Source organism: Anomaloglossus baeobatrachus, chromosome 3 (genome assembly GCF_048569485.1).
Source record: "Anomaloglossus baeobatrachus isolate aAnoBae1 chromosome 3, aAnoBae1.hap1, whole genome shotgun sequence".
NCBI lineage: Eukaryota > Metazoa > Chordata > Amphibia > Anura > Aromobatidae > Anomaloglossus > Anomaloglossus baeobatrachus.
The window spans coordinates 422,568,454-422,591,917 of record NC_134355.1 but is presented as its reverse complement, the minus strand read 5'-3'; the positions used below and the strand labels follow the sequence as shown (position 1 = coordinate 422,591,917).

The 23,464-nt window shown below is 43.9% G+C and overlaps 1 protein-coding gene across 3 annotated transcripts in view; it reads right to left on the bottom strand.

Annotated features, from left to right (window-relative positions):
- Nucleotides 1-11,578: 11,578 nt before the first annotated feature.
- The window catches only part of EPHB3 (EPH receptor B3), a 53,703-nt gene continuing 41,817 nt past the window's right edge, over nucleotides 11,579-23,464 (bottom strand). For 2 of the 3 annotated variants that reach the window (XM_075340333.1, XM_075340334.1), the window contains exons 10-16: nucleotides 16,755-16,877; nucleotides 16,320-16,567; nucleotides 14,296-14,511; nucleotides 13,789-13,938; nucleotides 13,510-13,703; nucleotides 13,207-13,362; nucleotides 11,579-12,718 (exon numbers count right to left, since the gene is read on the bottom strand). In XM_075340333.1, the coding sequence (XP_075196448.1) occupies nucleotides 12,610-12,718; nucleotides 13,207-13,362; nucleotides 13,510-13,703; nucleotides 13,789-13,938; nucleotides 14,296-14,511; nucleotides 16,320-16,567; nucleotides 16,755-16,877 (1,196 nt within the window). In that variant the 3' untranslated portion in view covers nucleotides 11,579-12,609. The remainder of the gene's footprint in view (nucleotides 12,719-13,206; nucleotides 13,363-13,509; nucleotides 13,704-13,788; nucleotides 13,939-14,295; nucleotides 14,512-16,319; nucleotides 16,568-16,754; nucleotides 16,878-23,464) is intronic. The other variant, XM_075340335.1, reaches the window with a different exon arrangement.

The following is a 23,464-nucleotide window of genomic DNA, read 5'->3' as shown; positions in this document are numbered from 1 at the left end:
TGTATTAAAAGTGTTTATTCCATCAAGTATATTTCCACAGAGCAGCATTTTAGAAAACATGTACAGCAAACAGTATGATCGATTTGGCTCACATGGCATGTTCTCACTAGTCTAAACACTCTGCTTGCTTTTTTATACCCTAATTATTAGAGGTCATCCTCATTGATATACAGTGCCTTGCGAAAGTATTCGGCCCCCTTGAATTTTTCAACCTCTTTCCACATTTCAGGCTTCAAACATAAATTTTATGGTGAAGAATCAACAAGTGGGACACAATTGTGAAGTTGAACGAATTGTATTTCTTATTTTAAACTTTTAGAAAAAAATAAACTGAAAATTGGGGCGTGCAATATTATTCGGCCCCTTTAAGTTAATACTTTGTAGCGCCACCTTTTGCTGCGATTACAGCTGCAAGTCGCTTGGGGTATGTCTCTATCAGTTTTGCGCATGGAGAGACTGAAATTCTTGCCCATTCTTCCTTTGCAAACAGCTCAAGCTGAATGAGGTTGGATGGAGAGCATTTGTGAACAGCAGTTTTCAGCTCTTTCCACAGATTCTCGATTGGATTCAGTTCCGGACTTTGGACTTGGCCATTCTAACACCTGGATATTAGTGTTGAGCGAGTATGCTTGTCACTACTCGGTACTCGCACGAGTATCACTGTACTCGGGCTACTCGGCGGGTACCGAGTAATCTCGCGATACTCGTGCTGTACTCGTGGTCTTCATCCCTGCATGTTGGCGCTCTTTTGAGAGCCAGCCCTCATGCAGGGATTGTCTGGCAGACCACTGCAATTCCACAGCCCTGTTAGTTGTGGAATTGCAGTGATTGGCCGGCCCTCACAGCATGACCGTGCCTTTAGCCCGACACTTCCCCGCTCGGCTAAGCCCCCTCCCGCACTGCACTCCGCATGTATATATATATACACGCATACACACACACGCACGTTTTTTTTTTTACTTTACATTTTTATGGTTTCTACATGCTGCCGGGGGTCATTTCAGAATAATACTCGGGTCTCCCATAGGATAACATTGGGCTCGGTGCTCGGGCCGAGTACACGAGTATCTTGAAATGCTCGGCCCGAGCCTCGAGCACCCGAGCTTTTTGGTACTCGCTCATCACTACTGGATATGTTTATTTATGAACCATTCCATTGTAGATTTTGCTTTATGTTTTGGATCATTGTCTTGTTGAAAGACAAATCTCCGTTCTAGTCTCAGGCCTTTTGCAGACTCCAACAGGTTTTCTTCAAGAGTGGTCTTGTATTTGGCTCCATCCATCTTCCCTGTCCCTGCTGAAGAAAATCAGGCCCAAACTATGATGCTGCCACCACGTTTGACAGTGGGGATGGTGTGTTCAGTGTGATGAGCTGTGTTGCTTTTATGTCAAACATATCGTTTGGCATTGTGCCCAAAAAGTTCGATTTTGGTTTCATCTGACCAGAGCACCTTCTTCCACGTTTGGTGTGTCTCCCAGGTGGTTTGTGGCAAACTTTAAACGACACTTTTTATGGATATCTTTGAGAAATGGCTTTCTTTTTGCCACTCTTCCATAAAGGCCAGACTTGTGCAGTGTATGACTGATTGTTGTCCTATGCACATACTCTCACACTTCAGCTGTAGATCTCTGCACTTCATCCAGAGTAATCATGGGCCTCTTGGCTGCATCTCTGATCAGTCTTCTCATTGTTTGAGATGAAATTTTTGAGGGACGGCAGGATCTTTGTAGATTTGCAGTGGTATGATACTCCTTCCATTTCAATATGTTTGCTTGCACAGTGCTTCTTGGGCTGTTTAAAGTTTTGGAAATCTTTTTGCAACCAAATCCAGCTTTAAACTTCTCCACAACAGTATCACGGAACTGCCTATTGTGTTCCTTGGTCTTCATGATACTATCTACGCTTTAAACAGAACACTAAAGGTGGTGTCACACACAGCGACAACGACGTCGCTGCTACGTCACCATTTTCTGTGACGTTGCAGCGACATCCCGTCGCTGTCGCTGTGTGTGACATCCAGCAACGAGCTGGCCCCTGCTGTGAGATCGCCGCTCGTTGCTGAATGTCCAGCTTCATTTTTTGGTCGTCGCTCTCCCGCTGTGACGCACAGATCGCTGTGTGTGACAGCGAGAGAGCGACGAAATGAAGCGAGCAGGAGCCGACATCTGGCAGCTGCGGTAAGCTGTAACCAAGGTAAACATCGGGTAACCAAGGTGGTTACCCGATATTTACCTTCGATACCAGCCTCCGCCGTTCTCACGCTGCCAGCGCCGGCTCCTGCTCTCTGCACATGTAGCTGCAGTACACATCGTGTAATTAACCCGATGTGTACTGTAGCTAGGAGAGCAAGGAGCCAGCGCTCAGTGTGCGCGGCTCCCTGCTCTCTGTACATGTTGCAGCACAGCGACGCGTGTCGTTATGATCGCTGCTTCGGCTGCTGTGTTTGACAGCTAAGCAGCGATCATAACAGCGACTTACAAGGTCGCTGCTACGTCATTATTTTGGTGATATAACAGCGACGTCATTGTCGCTGTCGTTTAGTGTGACCCCAGCTTAAGAATATCACAGAGCAGGTGCATTTATATGGAGACTAGATTACACACAGGAAGCTTATATTTATCATCATTAGTCATTTAGGACAACATTGGATCATTCAGAGATTCTCAATGAACTTCTGGAGTGAGTTTGCTGCACTGAAAGTAAAGGGGATGAATAATATTGCATGCCCCAAGTTTCAGTTTATTATTTTTTACAAAAGTTTAAAATAAGCAATACATTTCATTCAACTTCACAATTGTGTCCCACTTGTTGTTGATTTTTCACTATTACATTAAAATTTTTTATCTTTATGTTTGAAGCCTTAAATGTGGGAAAAGGTTGAAAAATTCAAGGGAGCCGAATACTTTCGCAAGGCACTGTATATACTGGCCAAAGGAGAAGATTGTAGTTCTGTCGATTTTCAATCTTGCTGCACCTACTCAAAAGAAAGTGTCTCCCAATGACCTAATCTTTGTAATCTTACAGTCAAAATATCCTCTTTTGTCTCGGAGGGTGACGAGATTTCAAAGCGAGTGTGGCAATAAAGCATATATATCCCCATACAACCAAATTTTTCATAACCAACTGACTGCCACAATTATCGGCCCTAAAGGAAAATCATATATAATAAGACCAGTGACTGGGCCAGGACCTGTTCCATAATACGAACAAGAAAATATGGCCATGTGAACCTTCTCTTACACATGGTTCTCTAGAGCAAGAGCTGCTCTTTTCCACTGTTTTTCATGTTGACAACACAAGGTATGAGTGGAAGACTCATTTCTAAGGACCGTAGATGTCATTGAAACTCGGTCCGAGCAAGGTAGTCTGCGGGTCTCTCGACCCAAACCTGAGTCTCGTATATGCCAAAGAGGCTGTAGGACCCTCGGATAGTTTGTGCGACCCTCGGATAGTCCGTGCTTTGACAGAGTTTCACGAATGTCTGCATAAGCCTTAACATCTAATGGGAAATATGGAGAAAGAAAAAAAAAAAAGTTTTGCAAATAGTCAAACCACGTTAAAGCAGAAATTATGATCAGCTACAGATAGTTGACGCCAAAAAGTGGCATATCCTTATCGTCCTCAACGTCATGGCACTGCGGAAAATTATGTAGATGTAGAAAATGATTAAAAAAAAATGCTACACTCCAAGAAATCTTAATAAAGCCAACTGAATATTGTCGAAATGTAATGGTGCCAGGATGCACAGTGGTTCTAGTCTCAGAAAAGGAATAAAATCTAGATTAAGTCTGGCAAATATAGGTTACAATCGGAACGTTACAGGACATATAGATCAATACATCTATAGTGCTCCATCTACGCGTTTCGGGTGTGTTTCCATCCTTAATCATGATGCATGAACGTAGTGGTCGACCAATATGCTCATGCATGATTAATAGTGTAAACAAACCCGAAACACAGATGGGAGCACTCTAGATGTGCTGTTTTATCTGTCCTGTAATGTTCCGATTGTAACCTATATTTGAATAAAGAAGACTCTGTTCGAGGAGCTGGACTTAATCTAGATTTTATTCATTGAACTTTGGCCGTGGTAGAGCCGATGCCGGAGCTCCGAGCAGAGGTGGATTAGCACTAATGGTTAGCTGGATTCTACAATTACTCAGAAAATGTCTTAATGGCAGACAGGGGAACTAGATAAACTAAACTATTGAAAACGCATTAGCAGTGAAGACTGATTTTTGCTGAATACTCAGTTTTATGAAACACCATGACATCAAAATTAAGAAAGAATGTGTTCTACATCACAGAGCATTATAAATGTCCCAAATAAAAGGACAACACAGGTGTCCTGCAGGGCTCAAGGGAAGCAAAGTACTTTCCCGTCACACAATATGGAATCTGCCCTAACATCTTTCTGAGGGAACTATATCAAAGGACATGAATCAAGAGGTACATCAGAAAGAGGATTTGGCTCAGTGATTCCATGTGAATACAGTTTAAAAAGGAAAGAATGAAAAGATAGAAATAAATGACACCGGGACACCGATTAGAGTGTCTGTACTTAATCCGTGTCACTTCCCCACAACCTTGGTAAACCAAGTGTCCCAGTCAACAAAGAGATTCCCAGTATGACAGGAACATTCGTACCAAGACGCATACACACTCCAATGAGCCGCTTTGAAGCTCAAAATTATTTTCATGGCTTTGCAAAAAAAAAAAAAAAAACACAACAAACCTCTGTAAAATTAAAAGAACACACTTAAAGAATGAATAAGGGACTGCATGGGATTAGAAATTCATTCATGGCTGCTTCCCCAAAAAACAGCGTCACATCTATCTGCTGGTTACATAAGATTCTGCAGCTCAGACATTCGCGTGAGCGAAGCTACCACAAAGCTGTGTATACGACCAAAATATTATGTAGTCATTAATTCAGGACAATGAAATTTTAACGGCATTCCATAGAAGAGAGACGTTTTCTATGCAAATGTAATTTTACTTCGTGCATTCAGTAAAGCAGGAGGAAGGGCAGGGTAGGGAGAGGCTGCATACCGTATAGATTTTTCATAGATCTTGTGCAGACCCTACCATTCTGTTTATCGTCCCACTTGCCTACCCTCCATTTAACATCATAACATTTTGGCCAGGCTCCCAGCTTTAGTCTTTCACAACTACTAGACTGCTTTACCTTTTTGGCTGCAGAACCAAGAAACATTCACCTTTTTTAGACAAACGTGTCAACCATGCAGGTTTCAAACCTTCTCTTGACAAGAATAATTGAATAGAACAGCGTTTTTATAAAGGATGCATGTTTCCAGTGAGCAAAATCCAGAATCCACTTGTCTTGTTCGTTGAATTTCATCCAGATTTGAGTGAATGTACTGTATGCATTAAACTCAACCTCTTCTGACCTCACACAGTGAGCAGTGAAATCTGTCAGAGCTGCTGAAGGCTTCTAGTTATAAGTAGAAAGTGATAGCAGAGAATGTGTCTATGTTACAAAGCACCTGTCTCAGACACTATGAAGGGAGACATTTTCTAAGCAAATCAAATATTCATGACAACACAGCCTATCAATTTACTTGGAGTCGTCTTAAAGAGGTTTGTCCACTACTTTTACATTGATGGCCTATCCTTATACTAGGTCATCAATGTCTGATCAGCTGGTGTCCTACACCCCACACCCATGATGATCCGCTGTTTCCTGTGCCGCCAGCAGCCGTAGGCAGCCAGAAATGCTCAGTTCCGGAGCTACTCAGTCTTCTGATAGTGGCCGGGTATTGCACATCAACTTCCTATTGATTTGAATCGGAAGAGGATGTGCAGTATCTCTCCGCTATCAGTTGACGGGGAAGCTCTGGAACTGAGCATTTCCTGCCACCTGAACAGCTGATTGGAGGGAGTGTCAGCCCCTGGACAATCAGACATTGATGACCCATCCTAAGGATAGGCCATCAATGTAAAAGTAGTGGACAACCCCTTTAATAATATTAGTCATGAAGTGTTTTAAAGGGAACCGGTCACCAGATTTGTCGACTATAAGTTGCAGTCACCACCAGTGAACCCTTATACAGCATTCCAGGCCACTGTGTAGACCGTAAAGAACACTTATACTCACTTGGGGGACGGTGGGGGGGGGGTAGGGGTGGGGGGGGCGGGAGTCCAGTCCAATGGGTGTCGCTGCTCTCCAGTTCGGCGCCTTACTGAGGCGCTCTCAGTTCTTCTGAGGCTCATGTGCATGACATATCCTACGTCATCCACACAGGCTGGCATTGAGGTCCTGCGCAGGTGCACTTTGATCTGCCCTGCTCAGTGCAGATCAAGGTATTGTAGTGCGCATGTGTGGGCGGTCTTTAACCTTTCCGCGTGCCTGTGCATTACAATACTTTACTCTGCCCTAACCAGGGCAGTTCAAAGTGCGCCTGCGCAAGACATCGGACAGGACAGCCCCCTACGCAAGTATTATAAAAGTGTTTTTTTACGTTTTACAGTGGGGCCTGGACTCATTTATATACAGTATTCTGGAATTATATATATATATATGAGCCCACTGGTGGTGGCCGCAGCCTACAGACACCAAATCTGGTGACAGGTTCCCTTTAATCGCGTTACACTTTCCAATTAATCAGATAAGTTGTGGTTGTAATAATGTTGGCTCAGCAAAGAAAGCGTTTGTCAGCTTCACTCAGGTAATAGATGTTAATTCAGTCAAGTTCCAGATACATTGGAAGTGTTCTTACATTTGCTGTAGCTACATCTTTATTTCTATTTTAATTCTACTGTAGACAAGCTTTACCTTTGTGCCCCAATGTTTCAGTTCTTTGAAAATTACGTACAATAGTCTATAAATGTTCAGTATTGCTGTGCAGGTTCAACTACTGTAACAGGCCCCATGGACTAAAATGTGGCATGGCTGCCCTGTTTAACAATCATGCACCAGATCAACCTAAGCTCAGTATTTATTAGTTCATATTGGCAAAGCATCTGTCCTGCACTCATTCCCTTATTATGCGCTTTCCTCCTTATCTGAGGCCCGTTCTGCCTTCTTAGAAACTGTAGATAGTTTCTCGCCTCTCCGTGCTGGAAATCTGTGAAGAGCTCCATCTTCTACACGGGTAGGAAGGAGGGAAAAAGCGGAAGCAGTCAGAACAGAACCGGACCTCTCTGTTGGATTTGTAACATTTTTGTAGAGCACTCTGATACATTACTAAATCGGAAGAAATTTTTTTTTTTTAGAAAGTTTCTTAAAAGGTAATGTCCAGTCTTCTGATAAGAGTGACAGAGTTCTGCATCCCAACCATGTGCACTGTCTGAATTCACTAGTATTGCCGGTGAAAGCATGCAGTCACATTACCGCATGTAGCAATTTGCATTTATGCGGTCACGTGCATACTAGCTGTGCTCAACTTCTCAGTTAATCTGTATTGAGAAAAAGCAAAGCACGTCTAGTTGTAATGTGGCTGAAGTATGCAAATTGCATACTTGCAGTCGATGTGACCACCTGCTCTTAAATACCAATGAATCCGGTCAGCTTGTGGTAGACACATGGTCAGGATTCCCAAGGCTGCAGCCACAGTGACTGTAGACGACCAGACAACCCCCTTTAACTTTGTGTTTAGGAAGGAAATTAACAGAAGAAAATCTGTTCAAAGCCTGCAACTGTCAATGACAAAAAGACATTTGGAAAAAGCACAAAGAATCCCAAATAAGGGAACAAAGCTTTATTTGTGAAACTTTGTTCTAGCGTCACCCACCGCCTTTATATAAAATAAAAAAATAAATAAGAAAAAAAGCGTGTGTAAGGTCCAAGTTAAATTTAGCCATACTGTGTTAGAACTAGGTGAATATTAAAGGGTTATTCTCAAATTTGGAAGTTCTCTTCTATCAACTTGGGACCACTGGTATCCCCACTGATTGAGAGAACTGGGGTCACTAATGGAGAAGTGGTCTTTCAGTGCGCCATCCAATCTTATAGGAGTGCCGAAAGCCAGCTGAGCACAGCACTTGGCCAGGTAAGGCGGCCTAATTAAAGATAAGGGGCACTTTGCACACTACGACATCGCAGATGCGATGTCGGAGGGGTCATGTCGAAAGTGACGAACTTCCGGCATCGCATGCGACATCGTAGTGTGTAAATCCTAGATACGATTAACGAGCGCAAAATCGTCGTAATTGTATCATCGGTGTAGTGTCTGGGAATTCCATAATTACACGACTGCGTCAGGTACGATGTTGTTCCTCGTTCCTGCGGCAGCACACATCGCTGTGTGTGAAGCCGCAGGAGCGAGGAACATCTAACTGCGTCCTGCAGCTCACGCCGGCTATGCGGAAGGAAGGAGGTGGGCGGGATGTTTACGTCCCGCTCATCTCCGCCCCTCCGCTTCTATTGGCCGCCTGCCGTGTGACGTCGCTAAGACACCACACGACCCGCCCCCTTAAGGAGGCGGGTCACCGGCCAGATCGACGTTGCAAGGCAGGCGAGTCCATGTGAAGCTGCCGTAGCGATAATGTTCACTACGGTTGCTATCACAAGATAGCGCTGCTGCGATGGGGGCGGGGACTATCGTGCTCGGCATCGCAAGCATCGGCTTGCGATGTCGTTGTGTGCAAAGTGACCCTAAGTCTGCAAGTTATAACCTAAGTATACCCCTTTAAAATGGGGTTCAAAAATATTAAAAGTTTAAAGGGTAACTGTGCTTTAAGAATAAGGTTTCCTGTGTGTACATGAGGAATAACAATTTCTGGTTATGTGACTTGTACCCTGTAGTTTTCCCCTATCCATGCTGTTTTTGTAATCCACTGTTTGATGAGGGAGTTTAGCTGTAGTGATTTCTCCCATAGACAGCAGACTTTTTAGCTGCCAGACAAGCTTCAGCAACATGGAGAACATAATATAGCAGAGCTCAGCTGTGTTGTTCTGAATCAGCCTTGATGGTAGGTAATACACTTGTTACAGAGCTCTGCTCGATGGTTTTCTCTCTGCCTCAGTCTGTTCCTTTAACTACTCGCACATCCCCAACCCCCCTTCTCCATAGAAGATAATTAACAGTGTCACATGACACCTACAGTCCATCTCTTCAGAGCACGTTGGACTTGAGTTGCTTTTTCCGCAGTGGAAGGAAGCAGATTTCTCTGATAAGAAACATTACAAACTTTAAATCGCCTGTACTATTGATTGATGCAGTGTTTGTTGAAAATACATTTCCTTCTGTGAAAAACGGACAGTTCTCGCAAACATCAGAAATGCTGAACAGTTTGCTCAGGTCAAGAGACCCGGTGGTCAGGTTGGGTTTTCCGATGAGCAAACTGTTTCATCGATGTATGAAACCGTCCTAACTCCTTCAGCTCTTCTCCAGTGATTACTCCCCTGTTTTTTTATGACAGGATGAGGCAATAATAGAAAGGCTACAGCAAGTAACCTCCACAGCCAATAACTATGTTCAGCTCTCACCTCATCTACATACAGTATATCACAAAAGTGAGTACACCCCTTACATTTTTAGAATTATTTTATCTTTTGGGACAACACTGAAGATTTGACACAATGTAAAGTAGTCAGTGTAGAGCTTGAATTGCAGTGTACATTTGGTGTGCCCTCTAACTCAACACAGCCATGTCTAAACTGTTGCCAGCAAAAATGAGTACACCCCTAAGTGAAAATGGCCAAATTGTGCCCACAGCTTTACAGGAGCCACTGGATCCTCTTCCACTCCTCCATGACGACATCACGGAACTGGTGGATGTTAGAGACAGAGCGCTACTCCACCTTCCGTTTGAAGATACTCAATATGGTTTAGGTCTGGAGACCTGCTTGGCCAGTCCAGCACCTTTACCCTCAGTTTCTTTAGCAAGGCAGTGGTCATCTTGGAGGTGTGTTTGGGATCATTATGTTGGAATACTGCTCTGTGATCCAGTTTCCAAAGGGAGGGGATCATGCTCTGCTTAAGTATGTCACAGTACATGTTGGCATTCATGATGCCCTCAATGATTTCTAGCTTTACACAGCCGGCAGCACTAATACAGCCCCAAACCATGACACTCCCACCACCATGCTTGACTGTAGGCATGACACACTTGTCTTAGTACTCCTCACCTTGTTGTAGTCATACAGACTTGGACACTATCTGAACAAAATGTTTATCTTGGTCTTATCAGATTACATAACATGATTCCAATAATCCATGTCCTTTATCTGCTTATCTCCAGTAAACTGTTGTGCATCATCTTTAGAAGAGGCTTCCTTATGAAATGACAGCCATGCAGACCAATTTGTGTGTGTTGTATGATATGAGCACTGTTAGGCTCACCCCCCAATCTTTAACCTGTGCAGCAATGCTGGCAGTGCTCATGCATCTATTTTAAAATGACAGCCTCTGGATATGATGCTGAGCACGAACACTCAACTTCCTTGGTAGACAATGGCGAGATCTGTTCTGAGTGGAAACTGTCTTGGTAAACCGCTATATGGTTTTGGCCACCGTGCTGCAGCTTAGTTTCAGGGTGCTGGCAATCTTCTTATAGCCTGGGCCATCTTTATGTAGTGCAACAATTTTTTTTTCACATTCTCAGAGAATTCTTTGCCATGAGGAGCCATGTTGAACTTTCAGTGATTGGTATGAGAGAAAAGTATGAGTGATAACACCAAATTTAACACATCTGCTCCCCATTAACACCTATGACTTTGTAACACTAGAAGGGTATGTGCCCATGATCAGGACCCGCTGCGTCCTGTATGTGGCAGGTCCTGATCTGTGCGGCCAAGAGTCTCCTCTGTAGGAAAACTCAGCGGTCTGTGCCTACGATTAGGGTTCGGGGCGCTGCAGTCTCTAGCTTCTGTTCTCCCTATGGAGGATGCTTGTGACTCTGCAAAGAATTGACATGCTTGTGGCTCGGAAAGCTGCACTGCAGGTCAGTTTTTACTGCGGGCCATACACGCACAGTGGACATGGGAATTCTAGACATCCCACCCACTGTAATTGTACTGCACAACGCAGCGTGTTGGATGCAGCGAAAACATGCTGCATCCAAATCGCTGCAAACACTGATCGTGGGCATGTACCCTAAGTCACCATGACACTGGGGAGGGAAAATTATTAATTGGGGACAAAATGGCCATTTTCAATTAGGGGTGTACTCACTTTTGTTACCAGCAGTTTAGACATTAATGGCTGTGTTGAGTTATTTACAGGGCACACCAAATTTACATTGTTATACAAGCTGTACACGGACTACTTTACATTGTATCAAAGTGTCATATCTTTAGTGTTTTCCCATGAAAAAATCTAAAATGGTTACAAAAATGTGAGGGGTGTACTCACTTTTGTGATCTACTGTACATCAAGCACTGAGCCCAGTGACTGGTTGCAGTGGTCACATGCTGTAGTTGTGATGTCAGTTTCACCTCATCAACAAAAGACATTGCACAGAATGAGTCATGTTCATTTTGTTATTTTTTTAACGTCGGCAAACCTACAGCTATAAAGACAAGTTATCCATAGGAAACGCCTTAATTGTACAAATGCGTCTACAACCAATGTAGCCAGTTTCTTACACTTTGTGGAAGTGAGACACACAATGTATTTTTCTTAAATAATTTAATTGAAAAAGTTTCTTAAAAAAAATTATAAAATGTAGTTATGATGACATTTTCCATTCTGAACACATCCCCATATCATTGAAAGTGTGAGTATACTCACAAAATAAAGAGCATAATATGGTTGCAGGAAGGGGTGGAAATAAAGAAGTGAGTACCCTAGGTTACAGAATAGTAAGCAGTGGCTGAAAAATAAAGCAGAAAAACTGAGGGCTATGGGAAGGCATGGGGCTGTGAAGGCAATGGGAAATGCCAGAGAAAGAAGGGGTGTGTTAATAAGCAGGATAACATGGCATAAAATAGAAGTGAGCTGTACGGTACTACTTCCTATACGAGGCATAGGCAGGCGTCTTTCCAGGCCAAATGGTACCAGGGGGTGTTCCAGATAATTAACAGTAATAATTGGTGTGACAGTAGATCCATCAGGACAGGAGCCCGCACAGAAACGTTTCCGTACACCCTCACTTCTGTAGATGTGCACAAGCACTGTATACTTCTTCATGCAGGCATAAACTAAAGAGTGGGAAACTTGGGGATAATCTGTCATAGATACATACAGAATAAAACAAATAGCTAGCTCTGCAACCCTGCACCTTTATCATAGTCCAAGAGGTTTTGATGCAAGTGGAAGACACTAAAATATATTGCCTTTCTTGTACTCTTCGATGCCCCTCTACTTACCCTTGGACTGCTAACAATCATACAGATGCCACGTCCTACATGTATTCACATTCACACTTCACTTTCATACAAAGATCTCGCACACAAATGTATTCATGTTGTAAGCGTTAACTACAACACAATCTGTCCGACATACAGCAGCAGATCACAATGAAGTGGAAATTATCTGTAAGAAGAGGGCTGAGAGTTCTTTTGTGCAAAAGGAACTGTGACTCCACTCAAAACCCCACCACTATCCAGGATCTCTCTTGTGCACCCTTGAGCTTCCGTAGAGCCCTATCAAGTCCATATAATTTCTTCAATATGAAGAGCTTTGTCTCCTAGTGTATTCCTGTCACACCTGGACGGGAAGAGTTTGGCTCATCTGCAGCCTCATGTCTTGAACACTATTGAGAAGCTTCTTTTGATGACCAGCTAATGTCACCCCGATACGGAGCAAATCCCTGAAAACAAAAATTCAAAATATTAGGAGAATTACACAAATTAGCAACCTTTTCATTTTTTTGAGCCCATATCATTATAGGGGTTGTTTGGTCACAACATACTGATGATCTATCGGTTGGATAGATCATCAATATCAGATTGATTACGGTCCAACACCAAGCATCTCCACCGATCAGCTGTTATTTGGTCTAGAACCCACCGGATGTTAAAGTGCAGCTCCATTCCATGAGTAACAGCCACAGCATCATAGCGCCCATCAAAAAGTCCCCAGCAGCGGCCACTACACATTGAATGGAGCTGAGCTTTGTGTGTCCGATCAAAGTATCTTGCAGGATCAAATACCAGCTGATCAATAGGAGCACTGGGTTTCAGACCCCACAGATCTGACGTAGATTACCTATTACATGGGTGCGCCATCAATTTCTTGTGACTGCACAGCCCATTTAACTATTTCTTGCATCCCCATAATCCCAGTTTAATTACTTACTCGGCTGTCATCTGAGCCACCAAATGGAAAGAGGTGAATCCAGCACTCACAAAATTCTCCTGATACTGGCCCATCTTGATTGCCTCCAACCAGTCGCCCACAGTGGGAAATGTTGTATAATCTGGAACTGTACGGTCTAGTAACTGCTGAGACACACTGATATAAAAGAGAATAAAGGTGAGCAAGGCAAATAAAAGAATCTAAAAAAGACAGAGGTAAGAAGCAATTAAATGACCAAAATTAGAACTAAAACCACAGAGCTGAAGATCATAGCTTCACCAGTAATACTACATGGACATTAACCTTGCTTGTGCTGGACTGGTCACTTTCAGACTTGCTGCATTGCGTATTAACTTGTCCAAAGAACTGACTATCTGTGAAAATTTAGGCCTCAAATTACGATCACGGAGCCAGCAGTCAAGCATGAGCTGATGTAGAGCAGATGGACAATCCATTGGAGGTGGTAGACGATAATCCTGCTCCACAGCATTAATTACCTACAAAAGGAAGTAATGTACCTGTTAATTCTTCAACGTATCCAAATCTTCAATATTTCTTCCACTTGTTCTCCACTATACTTACATCTTGATTTGACATGTCCCAGTACGGTCGCTCTCCATACGACATGACTTCCCACATGACAATGCCGTAACTCCACACATCACTTGCAGACGTGAACTTTCGATAAGAGATTGCTTCTGGAGCAGTCCACCGAATAGGTATTTTTCCTCCCTTCGCAGAGAAAACAAAGAAAACTTGATATAAATTTTCACTTCTTTCATGACCACAAAAGAGGACGTTGTCAATATATGTTTATTAATTTAGAATAGCTCAGGCTATGGCAAAAATGTATCAACAAGCTGTGAGATATATTAGGATGGGAATGGCATATTATACGCTGTTATTCTCATTTACTAAAAGGCACAAATTAAGTTTTTCACTCACGAATAAACATATTTATTAAAGTGTGTGCCCAAAAGTACTATTGAGGTCATATTGATTGGGCATATCTTCAACGTCTGACCAGTGGCAATCTGATTGTCTGAAACCCAAGAGGGCTGCAGCATGTACTGGATGGAGATTGCTTACCAAAGAGCTGGTATACGTCGGGTCAGATCGGCTGTTCTCCAAGAATCTTGAGAGACCAAAGTCAGAGACCTTACAGACAAGGTTGCTGTTCACCAAGATGTTACGAGCAGCAAGGTCGCGATGAACATAATTCATCTCCGATAGATACTTCATGCCTGACGCGATACCACGTAGTATTCCCACTAGCTGGATAACTGTGAACTGTCCATCATTCATCTGATGAAAATTTAAAACATTAAATTATTAAAACAACACACCCAATATAAAGCTACACAACAAATATGGGTTATGATAAGTAAATGGCGCACAGATATTGTTCATAAATGGAACGATTCAGAAATTTATCAGCAGAAGATAAAGTTTTGAATGAATGGAAGGATTTTTTTCTACCCTAACGAACAATAGTTTCCATTCAGGTACATTGCAAATAAAGGCAAGGACATCAAATGGGAATCACCAGCTGCTGCGGCTACTTGAATTATTATTGCTATTACATAACAGAATTGTAAAGATAAATCCAAATAAAGAGAACAAAAAAGGTGTAATACTAAAGGGCCTCTTGCAGATTACAGTAATGTCGTCCGAACCGATCGACTTGACTGCTTTGGCCGGTCTAATAAGTATGGAAGGGGGAGCGGCAGACTGATTGCCAAGGGAGATGTCGATTTCACGTGTCCAATTTCAGATTACATTGTTTTCACAGAGATAAACCGCCAGGCGATGTATGAGGTGGTGGCTTTCTTATGAGCTCTCCTGTGTATAGGTGAGTCTGGCAGGATGGCTGTTGGCTCAACAATCGGCAAAATCATTGTTCAGCCAACATATCTAAGGTGTATGGACAACTTAAAGGGAATCTGTCACTAGTTTGTCACCTAATCTGGGAGCATCATAACGTAGAGACAGAGATCCCGATTCCATCGATGTGTCACTTACTGGGCTGCTTAGTGTAGTTTTGATAAAATCATTGATTAATAATCGGCAGTAGATTATCATTAGGGGACTACTTGGCATGCTGACAGGTAGTCCAGCATATTCATGCGCTCTGTATAACTGCTAGATCTGCAGCAGAGGAAACTGATTTTATCAAAATGACAGCAAACAGCTCAGTAAATGATATATCGCTAGAATTAGGGTCTCAGTCTCTACATTATGCAGCGCTCAGATGGGGTAGCAAAAAAACAGGTGACAGATTCCCTTTAAACAGAGCGATTTCTTCCAGGTATGTGTTCTAAAAAGATACAATCTACATAGAAAAAGTATGAAAAGTGTGATGCATAGATGACTAAATTCATTGTTTGGAGGAATTAGGAGCTTAGATCTAGGGATTATTTGATCTCCTAAATCAAGTGTTCTTTCCCAGCTTGTTTGTGAATAGTGCACTATTGTAAAATTCAGCAAATAATATATGTAAGGTTCCCCCATTGATGTTGGACTTTGTCCCTTTTGTGCATGTATTGTACGGTATCCTGCAGAGCTTACACTTTTATGATCTTTACTGCACACATTGTACACAACAGGACAGGTATCCTGCTGCACACATGAAAGATATCAAAAGAGCAGATGAAAGGAGGAGCCATACTGCCGTCTAATAAGCGCTGGCTGACACGTCTTCACTGGTTACCGAGCCACACCATGTAGGTGTTGGTATTTCTGTGGTAGGGACATTAAGAACGTTGTGCGATTATTCCTTTATTTCCTTATTTACCTTTACTTTAAGAACAACGTACAAACAAAAGAAATATGTACGTCAGGTTGGAGCTGAAGGCAGCAGACTGGTAGTTAGATCATTGTTTGCTTAAATGATTCCAGACGATGTCACCGAACTCGCAGACTAAATGGGCAGATTAAAACCTGCCCACAGTTACCCGGATTGAGTGTAGACATGCTATGACAAACGCACAACGTAAAATACAAGCTTACAGCTTTCCGCACACACAAAACATGACAAATTTTGACCAAGTATTTGAGTCTACCACCAAGTCTAACACGAAACATCTGATCCCTATGAATTACCAAAAACTTACCCTCAGGAAAGAATCAAGTGCCCCGTTCTCCATAAACTCTGTAAGGATCATCACCGGCCGACTTCTGGTCACAACTCCTTCCAAACGTATGATGTTTGGGTGATCGAACTGTCCCATAATACTCGCTTCACCCAGAAAGTCACGTCTTTGTTGCTCCGTATAACCTGCTTTAAGGGTCTTGATTGCCACCAGCTGTTCTCTGCGTCCTGCCTGTTTCAGTCTTCCGCGGCAAACCTCTCCAAACTCGCCTAGCACAGAAGACAAGAAATCAATCTGCCCATTCTTTTCTGCGCTGTACAGATCACATTCCACTTAATATATTCATGATAACCTCATGTCTGCACTATACACTTCGAAATCCCCAACTGGACCATTAAGTGAAAAATGAGAAGCATCTGACTTAACAGATAAAGTGAATATGTTTATGAGACAAACCTGCGCCAATCACTTCTTCAATCTTCACACACGAAATGTCAATTTCTTTTGCAAAGTCTCGGACGGCTTCATTAGGATCCTCATAAGTGAATGGATCAATATAAAGCTTCATGCCAGGAACCACTGTGAGAACAAGAAGTATCAAGTACCTCGATCAACCGTGCTGTTTGGTAATCAGATCTACAAAGTCACCCATACAAAAAGACAAGCTCAAGAAACTTTATTGAGTTATTCTAAAGGCAAATTGTGTAAGATATGAAGAAGGAGCCAGATATGTTTAGACTATAATCTGTGTATTACATAATACTGAAATAGGTTAATCAATAGTGGGACTACACCCATGCAATAAACTGATATAAAGAGCCAGCCCAAGAGGAAAATACAAGCATGTCATACAAGTTTAACCTGCATTTAAGAACAAGGAATAGAAGTCTAAGGCTACACACACTGAGCCTGATTCATTAAGGTTGGCCTTCTGCATGCCAGTGTTAAAGAAGGGACTGCTGAAGTAAGAGGAGGATTAGGCGCATCTTACAACTGGTGTTATAGTCAATTGCTGGAGTAAATTTCTGGCAGAGTTTTAAATCACTAAGGCTGCTTTCACACATCCAGTTTTAGCAGAGCCGGCCAATCTGGCTCTAAAACCTATGCAACGGATGCGGTGACAATACCGCATCCTTTGCATAAGTTTTTGACATGCAGCCTGTCCATTTTTTGCCGCTTGCGGCACGCTACCGAGTATGCGCAGAGGAAAAAAAAAAAAACGCATGCGGCAACCGGATGCGGTGTTAGCCGCAGGACCCGCATGCGGTGTCCATAGGCATGTATTGCAAATCGCGCCGCATCGACCGGATGCGGCACTTTTTTTTTGCCGGACGAAAAAAAACGTGCCAGGCAACGTTCCATCCGGCCGCCGCATCGGCTAAATCTGCCGCATGCGGCAAAAAACAGACCGAACGCAAGCCCATGCGGCACAATACGGCACTAATGTAAGTCTATGCAAAAAACCCGCAACCGGCAACAAAAAAAAACGGTTGCGGTTTTTCTGCAAAGCGCCGGATTGTGCCGCACAGGAAAAACCGGATGTGTGAAAGCAGCCTAAGGTGGCATAAATGTTGATGAATTTGCTGGGCGGGCTTCACCACGACCCATATAGGTTGGTGCAGCAGTCTGGGACTGGCCTAACATATTTGCAAAATTTCAAGAAACTTTGGCTGACACACGTCGATGAACTGGAAACTTTGTATAGCGGTATTGAATAACTTGAGACACCTACAGTCCAATGGAAGACATTAGATTGTGCTCAAGCTTGTGGACTGCATCTGTCACTCAACAGTTCACACACGGTGCTCGGGCTACAGGTAGGGGATAGTAGACAACCATTTAATTTGCCATAGGCACTCTCATAAAAATAAAAAAAGCCTTTTCTCTTCACCGGTGCTGGCGTGGTTCCAGGGATGTTGGAACTTGCCTTCCTGGGACCCATGTGACTGTTCGGACACGTGAGCCCAGGGAACAATGAGCGCCGGCTTCCTTCTAACCACCATTGGACGTTTAGGTAATTAATAGGAAGCAAGGGGCGGCCACAGCACTCACTTCCTGTTAATTAAATGCCTAAAGACTGGGAGAAAGAAGCTGGCGTTGACCGATCACGGGGATCACGTGTCAATGTCACATGGACCCCGGGAACGAGAGTTCCGACATTGCTGAAACCGGAGGTTGAGTATAGGCTTTTTTATTTGATAAGGCAGCACACGGGGAATGAAGAGGCTGTCCAAGTAGTGGAGAGCCCAATTCTTCCACTATAGAGGTACAGATATTTAATGATTCCCATTATGTTACGTAGAACATAAAATGAGACCATGTAAAGCATATGCCAATTAAGTTGTTGGCTAAAGGTGGCTTTACACACTGCAACATCTCAAACGACATCGCTGTAACGTCACCGGTTTTGTGACGTAATAGCGACCTCCCCAGCAACATTGAAGTGTGAAACACATCAGCGACCTGGCCCCTGCTGTGAAGTTGCTGATCGCTACTAATCGTTCAGGACCATTCTTTAGTCCTTTGTTTCCCGCTGTGCAGCAAAGTCTCAGTGTGTAAAGGGGACTTAAAACACTGGAAACGAGTGATGTGTCACAATATCTGTCAATCACTATTCTCTGTCAGTCGGTCTCTCCCTCTCGGTCTATATTCTCTCTCTGTCGGTCCGTCACTATCTCTGTCCCTCTCTCACAGTCTGTCGGTCATTTTCCCTTCCTCTCTCATACTCACCGATCCCCGGCGCGGCACTGCACAGCATTCACACTGCTGCGGCTGCTTTTCCCCTTTTGAAAAAGCCGGCCGCTCATTAAACAATTTCGTATTCCCTACTTTCCCCGCCCACAGGCGCCTATGATTGGTTGCAGTGAGACACGCCCCCACGCTGAGTGACAGGTGTCTCACTGCACCCAATCACAGCAGCCGGTGGGCGGGTCTATACTGTGCAGTGAAATAAATAATTAATTAAAAAAAAACGGCGTGCGGTCCCCCCCAATTTTAATACCAGCCAGATAAAGCCATACGGCTGAAGGCTGGTATTCTCAGGATGGGGAGCTCCACGTTATGGGGAGCCCCCCAGCCTAACAATTTCAGTCAGCAGCCGCCCAGAATTGCCGCATACATTAGATGCGACAGTTCTGGGACTGTACCCGACTCTTCCCGATTTGCCCTGGTGCGTTGGCAAATTGGGGTAATAAGGAGTTATTGGCAGCCCATAGCTGCCAATAAGTCCTAGATTAATCATGTCAGGCGTCTCCCCGAGATTCCTTCCATGATTAATCTGTAAATTACAGTAAATAAACACACACAACTGAAAAAATCCTTTATTAGAAATAAAAAACACAAACACATTCCCTCATCACCAATTTAATAAGCCCCATAAAGCCCTCCTTGTCCGGTGTAATCCACGGACCTCCAGCGTCGCTTCCAGCTGTGCTGCATGCAGGTGACAGGAGCAGGAGAATACACCGCCGCTCCTGTCAGCTCCACGCAGCTAATGAAGACAGCCGCGCGATCGGCTGAGCTGTCACTGAGGTTACCCGCTGTCACTGGATGCAGCGGTGGCCGCGGGTAACCTCAGTGACAGCTCAGCTGATCGCGCTACTCACCGCCGCTCTGGTCAGCTCCACGCAGCAACTGAGGTGAGTAGCGCGATCAGCTGAGCTGTCACTGAGGTTACCCGCGGCCACCGCTGCATCCACCACTGGATCCAGGTAACCTCAGTGACAGCTCAGCTGATCGCGCTATTGCCTTCATTAGGTGCGTGGAGGTGACCGGAGCGGCGGTGTATTCTCCCTGCTCCTGTCACCTGCATGCAGCAGAGCTGGATGCGACGCTGGAGGTCCGTGGATTACGCCGCACAAGGAGGGCTTTTTGGGGCTTATTAAATTGGTGATGAGGGAATGTGTTTGTGTTTTTTATTTCTAATAAAGGATTTTTTTCAGTTGTGTGTGTTTATTTACTGTAATTTACAGATTAATCATGGAAGGTTTCTCGGGGAGACGCCTGACATGATTAATCTAGGATTTAGTGGCAGCTATGGGCTGCCAATAACTCCTTATTACCCCGATTTGCCAACGCACCAGGGCAAATCGGGAAGAGCCGGGTACAGTCCCAGAACTGTTGCATATAATGTATGCGGCAATTCTGGGCGGCTGCTGACTGATATTGTTAGGCTGGGGGGCTCCCCATAACGTGGAGCTCCACATCCTGAGAATACCAGCCTTCAGCCGTATGGCTTTATCTGGCTGGTATTAAAATTGGGGGGGACCGCACGACGGTTTTTTTAATTATTTAATTATTTATTTCACTGCACAGTATAGACCCACCCACCGGCTGCTGTGATTGGGTGCAGTGAGACACCTGTCACTCAGCGTGGGGGCGTGTCTCATTGCAACTAATCATAGGCGCCTGTGGGCGGGGAAAGTAGGGAATACGAAATTGTTTAATGAGCGGCCGGCTTTTTCAAAATAGTAAAAGCCGCCGCAGCAGTGTGAATGCCGTGCAGCGCCGCGCCGGGGATCGGTGAGTATGAGAGAGGAGGGGAAAATGACCGACAGACTGTGAGAGAGGGACAGAGATAGTGACGGACCGACAGAGAGAGAATAGAGACCGAGAGGGAGAGACCGACTGACAGAGAATAGTGATTGACAGATATTGTGACACATCACTCGTTTCCAGTGTTTGACTAGCTAGGTCGTTCTGCAGGTCCGGATCGCTGTTGCGTCGTTGGCCAGGTTTGCCTGTTTGACAGGTCACCAGAGACTCACCAGAGACTTTGTAGCGATCCCGGCCAGGTTGGAATCGCTGGTGGGATCGCTGAAAGTCTCAGTGTGTAAAGGGGCCTTAAGACACATATGAAAGTCTAAATCAGCATCACTAAGACTTATTCATACATTACTTTGCTTAAGAGTTAATAGGGGCTTCATGTTGAGCTCAAAGCAAGATAAGAAAACAAGCAAAGAAAAACAAGAAAAATGTTTAACTCTGGGCACAGGACTCAACCTGTCAGGAGGATTTATGGCCCATTACAAAATCTGAGGAGTCATTCCAGAGACTCACCAGACCTCTGATCCTACATGGATATTGGGACAATAAAACTCTCACAACTAATCAAAGCCAATTAAGGATTCACTTTCTAAGGGGTGCTTCACACATAGCGAGATCGCAACTGAGATCGCTGCTACGGCACGGTTTTGGTGACGCAACAGTGACCTCATTAGCGATCTCGCTGTGTGTGACACTGAGCAGCGATCTGGCCCCTGCTGCGAGATCGCTGCTCGTTACACACAGCCCTGGTTCGTTTTCTTCAAAGGCGCTCTTCCGCTGTGACACACAGATCGCTGTGTGTGACAGCGAGAGAGCGACGAAATGAAGCTAGCAGGGAGCAGGAGCCGGCATCTGGCAGCTGTGATAAGCTGTAACCAGGGTAAACATCGGGTAACCAAGGTGGTTACCCGATATTTACCTTAGTTACCAACCTCCGCAGCTCTCACGCTGCCTGTGCTGCCGGCTCCGGCTCTCTGCACATGTAGCTGCAGTACACATCGGGTTAATTAACCCGATGTGTACTGTAGCTAGGAGAGCAAGGAGCCAGCGCTAAGCAGTGTGCGCGGCTCCCTGCTCTCTGCACATGTAGCTGCAGTACACATCGGGTTAATTAACCCGATGTGTACTGTAGCTAGGAGAGCAGGGAGCCAGCGCTAAGCAGTGTGTGCGGCTCCCTGCTCTCTGCACATGTAGCGATGTTATGATCGCTGCTGCATCGCTGTGTTTGACAGCTAAGCAGCGATCATAACAGCGACTTACCAGGTCACTGTTACGTCACAGAAAATGGTGACGTAACAGCGACGTCGTTGTCGCTGTCGCTATGTGTGAAGCACCCCTAAGCTCCGTGTTTGTTTATTTAAATGTGTTTTATTATGCCATCCCTCTGCTCTGTTTGTGAATATATTTGTTTTTCTTCAGATATTTTGTCATACCATGCCTGATGAAGGGACCTGAGAAGTCTCGAAAGCTTGCTTTGTAACATCACTTTATTTTATTTTAGTTAGCCATTAAAAAAGGTATCACAAGATAATAATTGTGTTCCTCTCACTGAGAACTTTCAATAATTTTTCAACTGGCTAACACGGTACCCAAACTTTTTCACTTGTAACAAGAAAACAAGCAACATGGCTGGTAGCCCATAAATAACCCAGGCGGGAAGGCAGCAAATTTAACAACCCCTGAAAAGAAAAGACCTTCTACAAGAGAGGAAACACTTTGAGAGAAGGGAGGGATATCATCCTTCAAGGGGAAGCGTGGTACATATGGACAATGGGTCAAAAGAAATTATTACCAATTCAGCAACTGTGGGATCCACGAGCCATTCACAACTTCTCATTAATGTAATGAGGGGTGGGCCATCGCAGAGATTGGCACACAAATTGTAAACACTATTTAATGGACCACTAACCTTAACATATAAATGGCCCAATAAAAACAAAAAAACTACGTGACATTAGTTTTCTTCTTAAGTACCGTACATCAGCCTTTACGCCTACTTAAAGACAATACGAGTGGTCTTCTAAATTTCCTTGAGATTGTTGACAGACTATAACAAATTGCCCTCAGCTGCATGACAAATGTAAATACAATGGCAGCAACAAATGGCAAATTGTGGCCATTAAGCAACATGAATCTGCCAAGTCTGCGTCCGGTTGGTGGCCACATCACATAAGAGACTTTTTTTTTCTTCTCAAAAAAACAAAAATAAAAATAATCTAAAACATAATATGGCCATATACAGTACTTATATCAGATGTAGCGCTAACAATAGGTGGATCAGTTCCATAAAGGGCACAAAAAAGTGATAAATGCAGGTTTTTATGACAATTTAAAGTACGAATGGTATAGAAAGCACTATATAGAAACACTCACACACAGTTAAAAGGGGCGCAGAGAAATCTGGACATTTACCATCCGCACAAGTAAAAGAACACATTCAATTTTCCAACAAGCATGGAGAAATACAGCTAACAAGAAATAGTGTTAACAACTGCCAATTAGTGCTGAACACCACAGGACATTAATTACAAATTGCTAAGCAATGCACAGTGAGAAGAGGCATAATGTGCAGCCACCCAGAACAAGCAAGTCAGCTGTAACCACCGACGGAAAGGTCATCA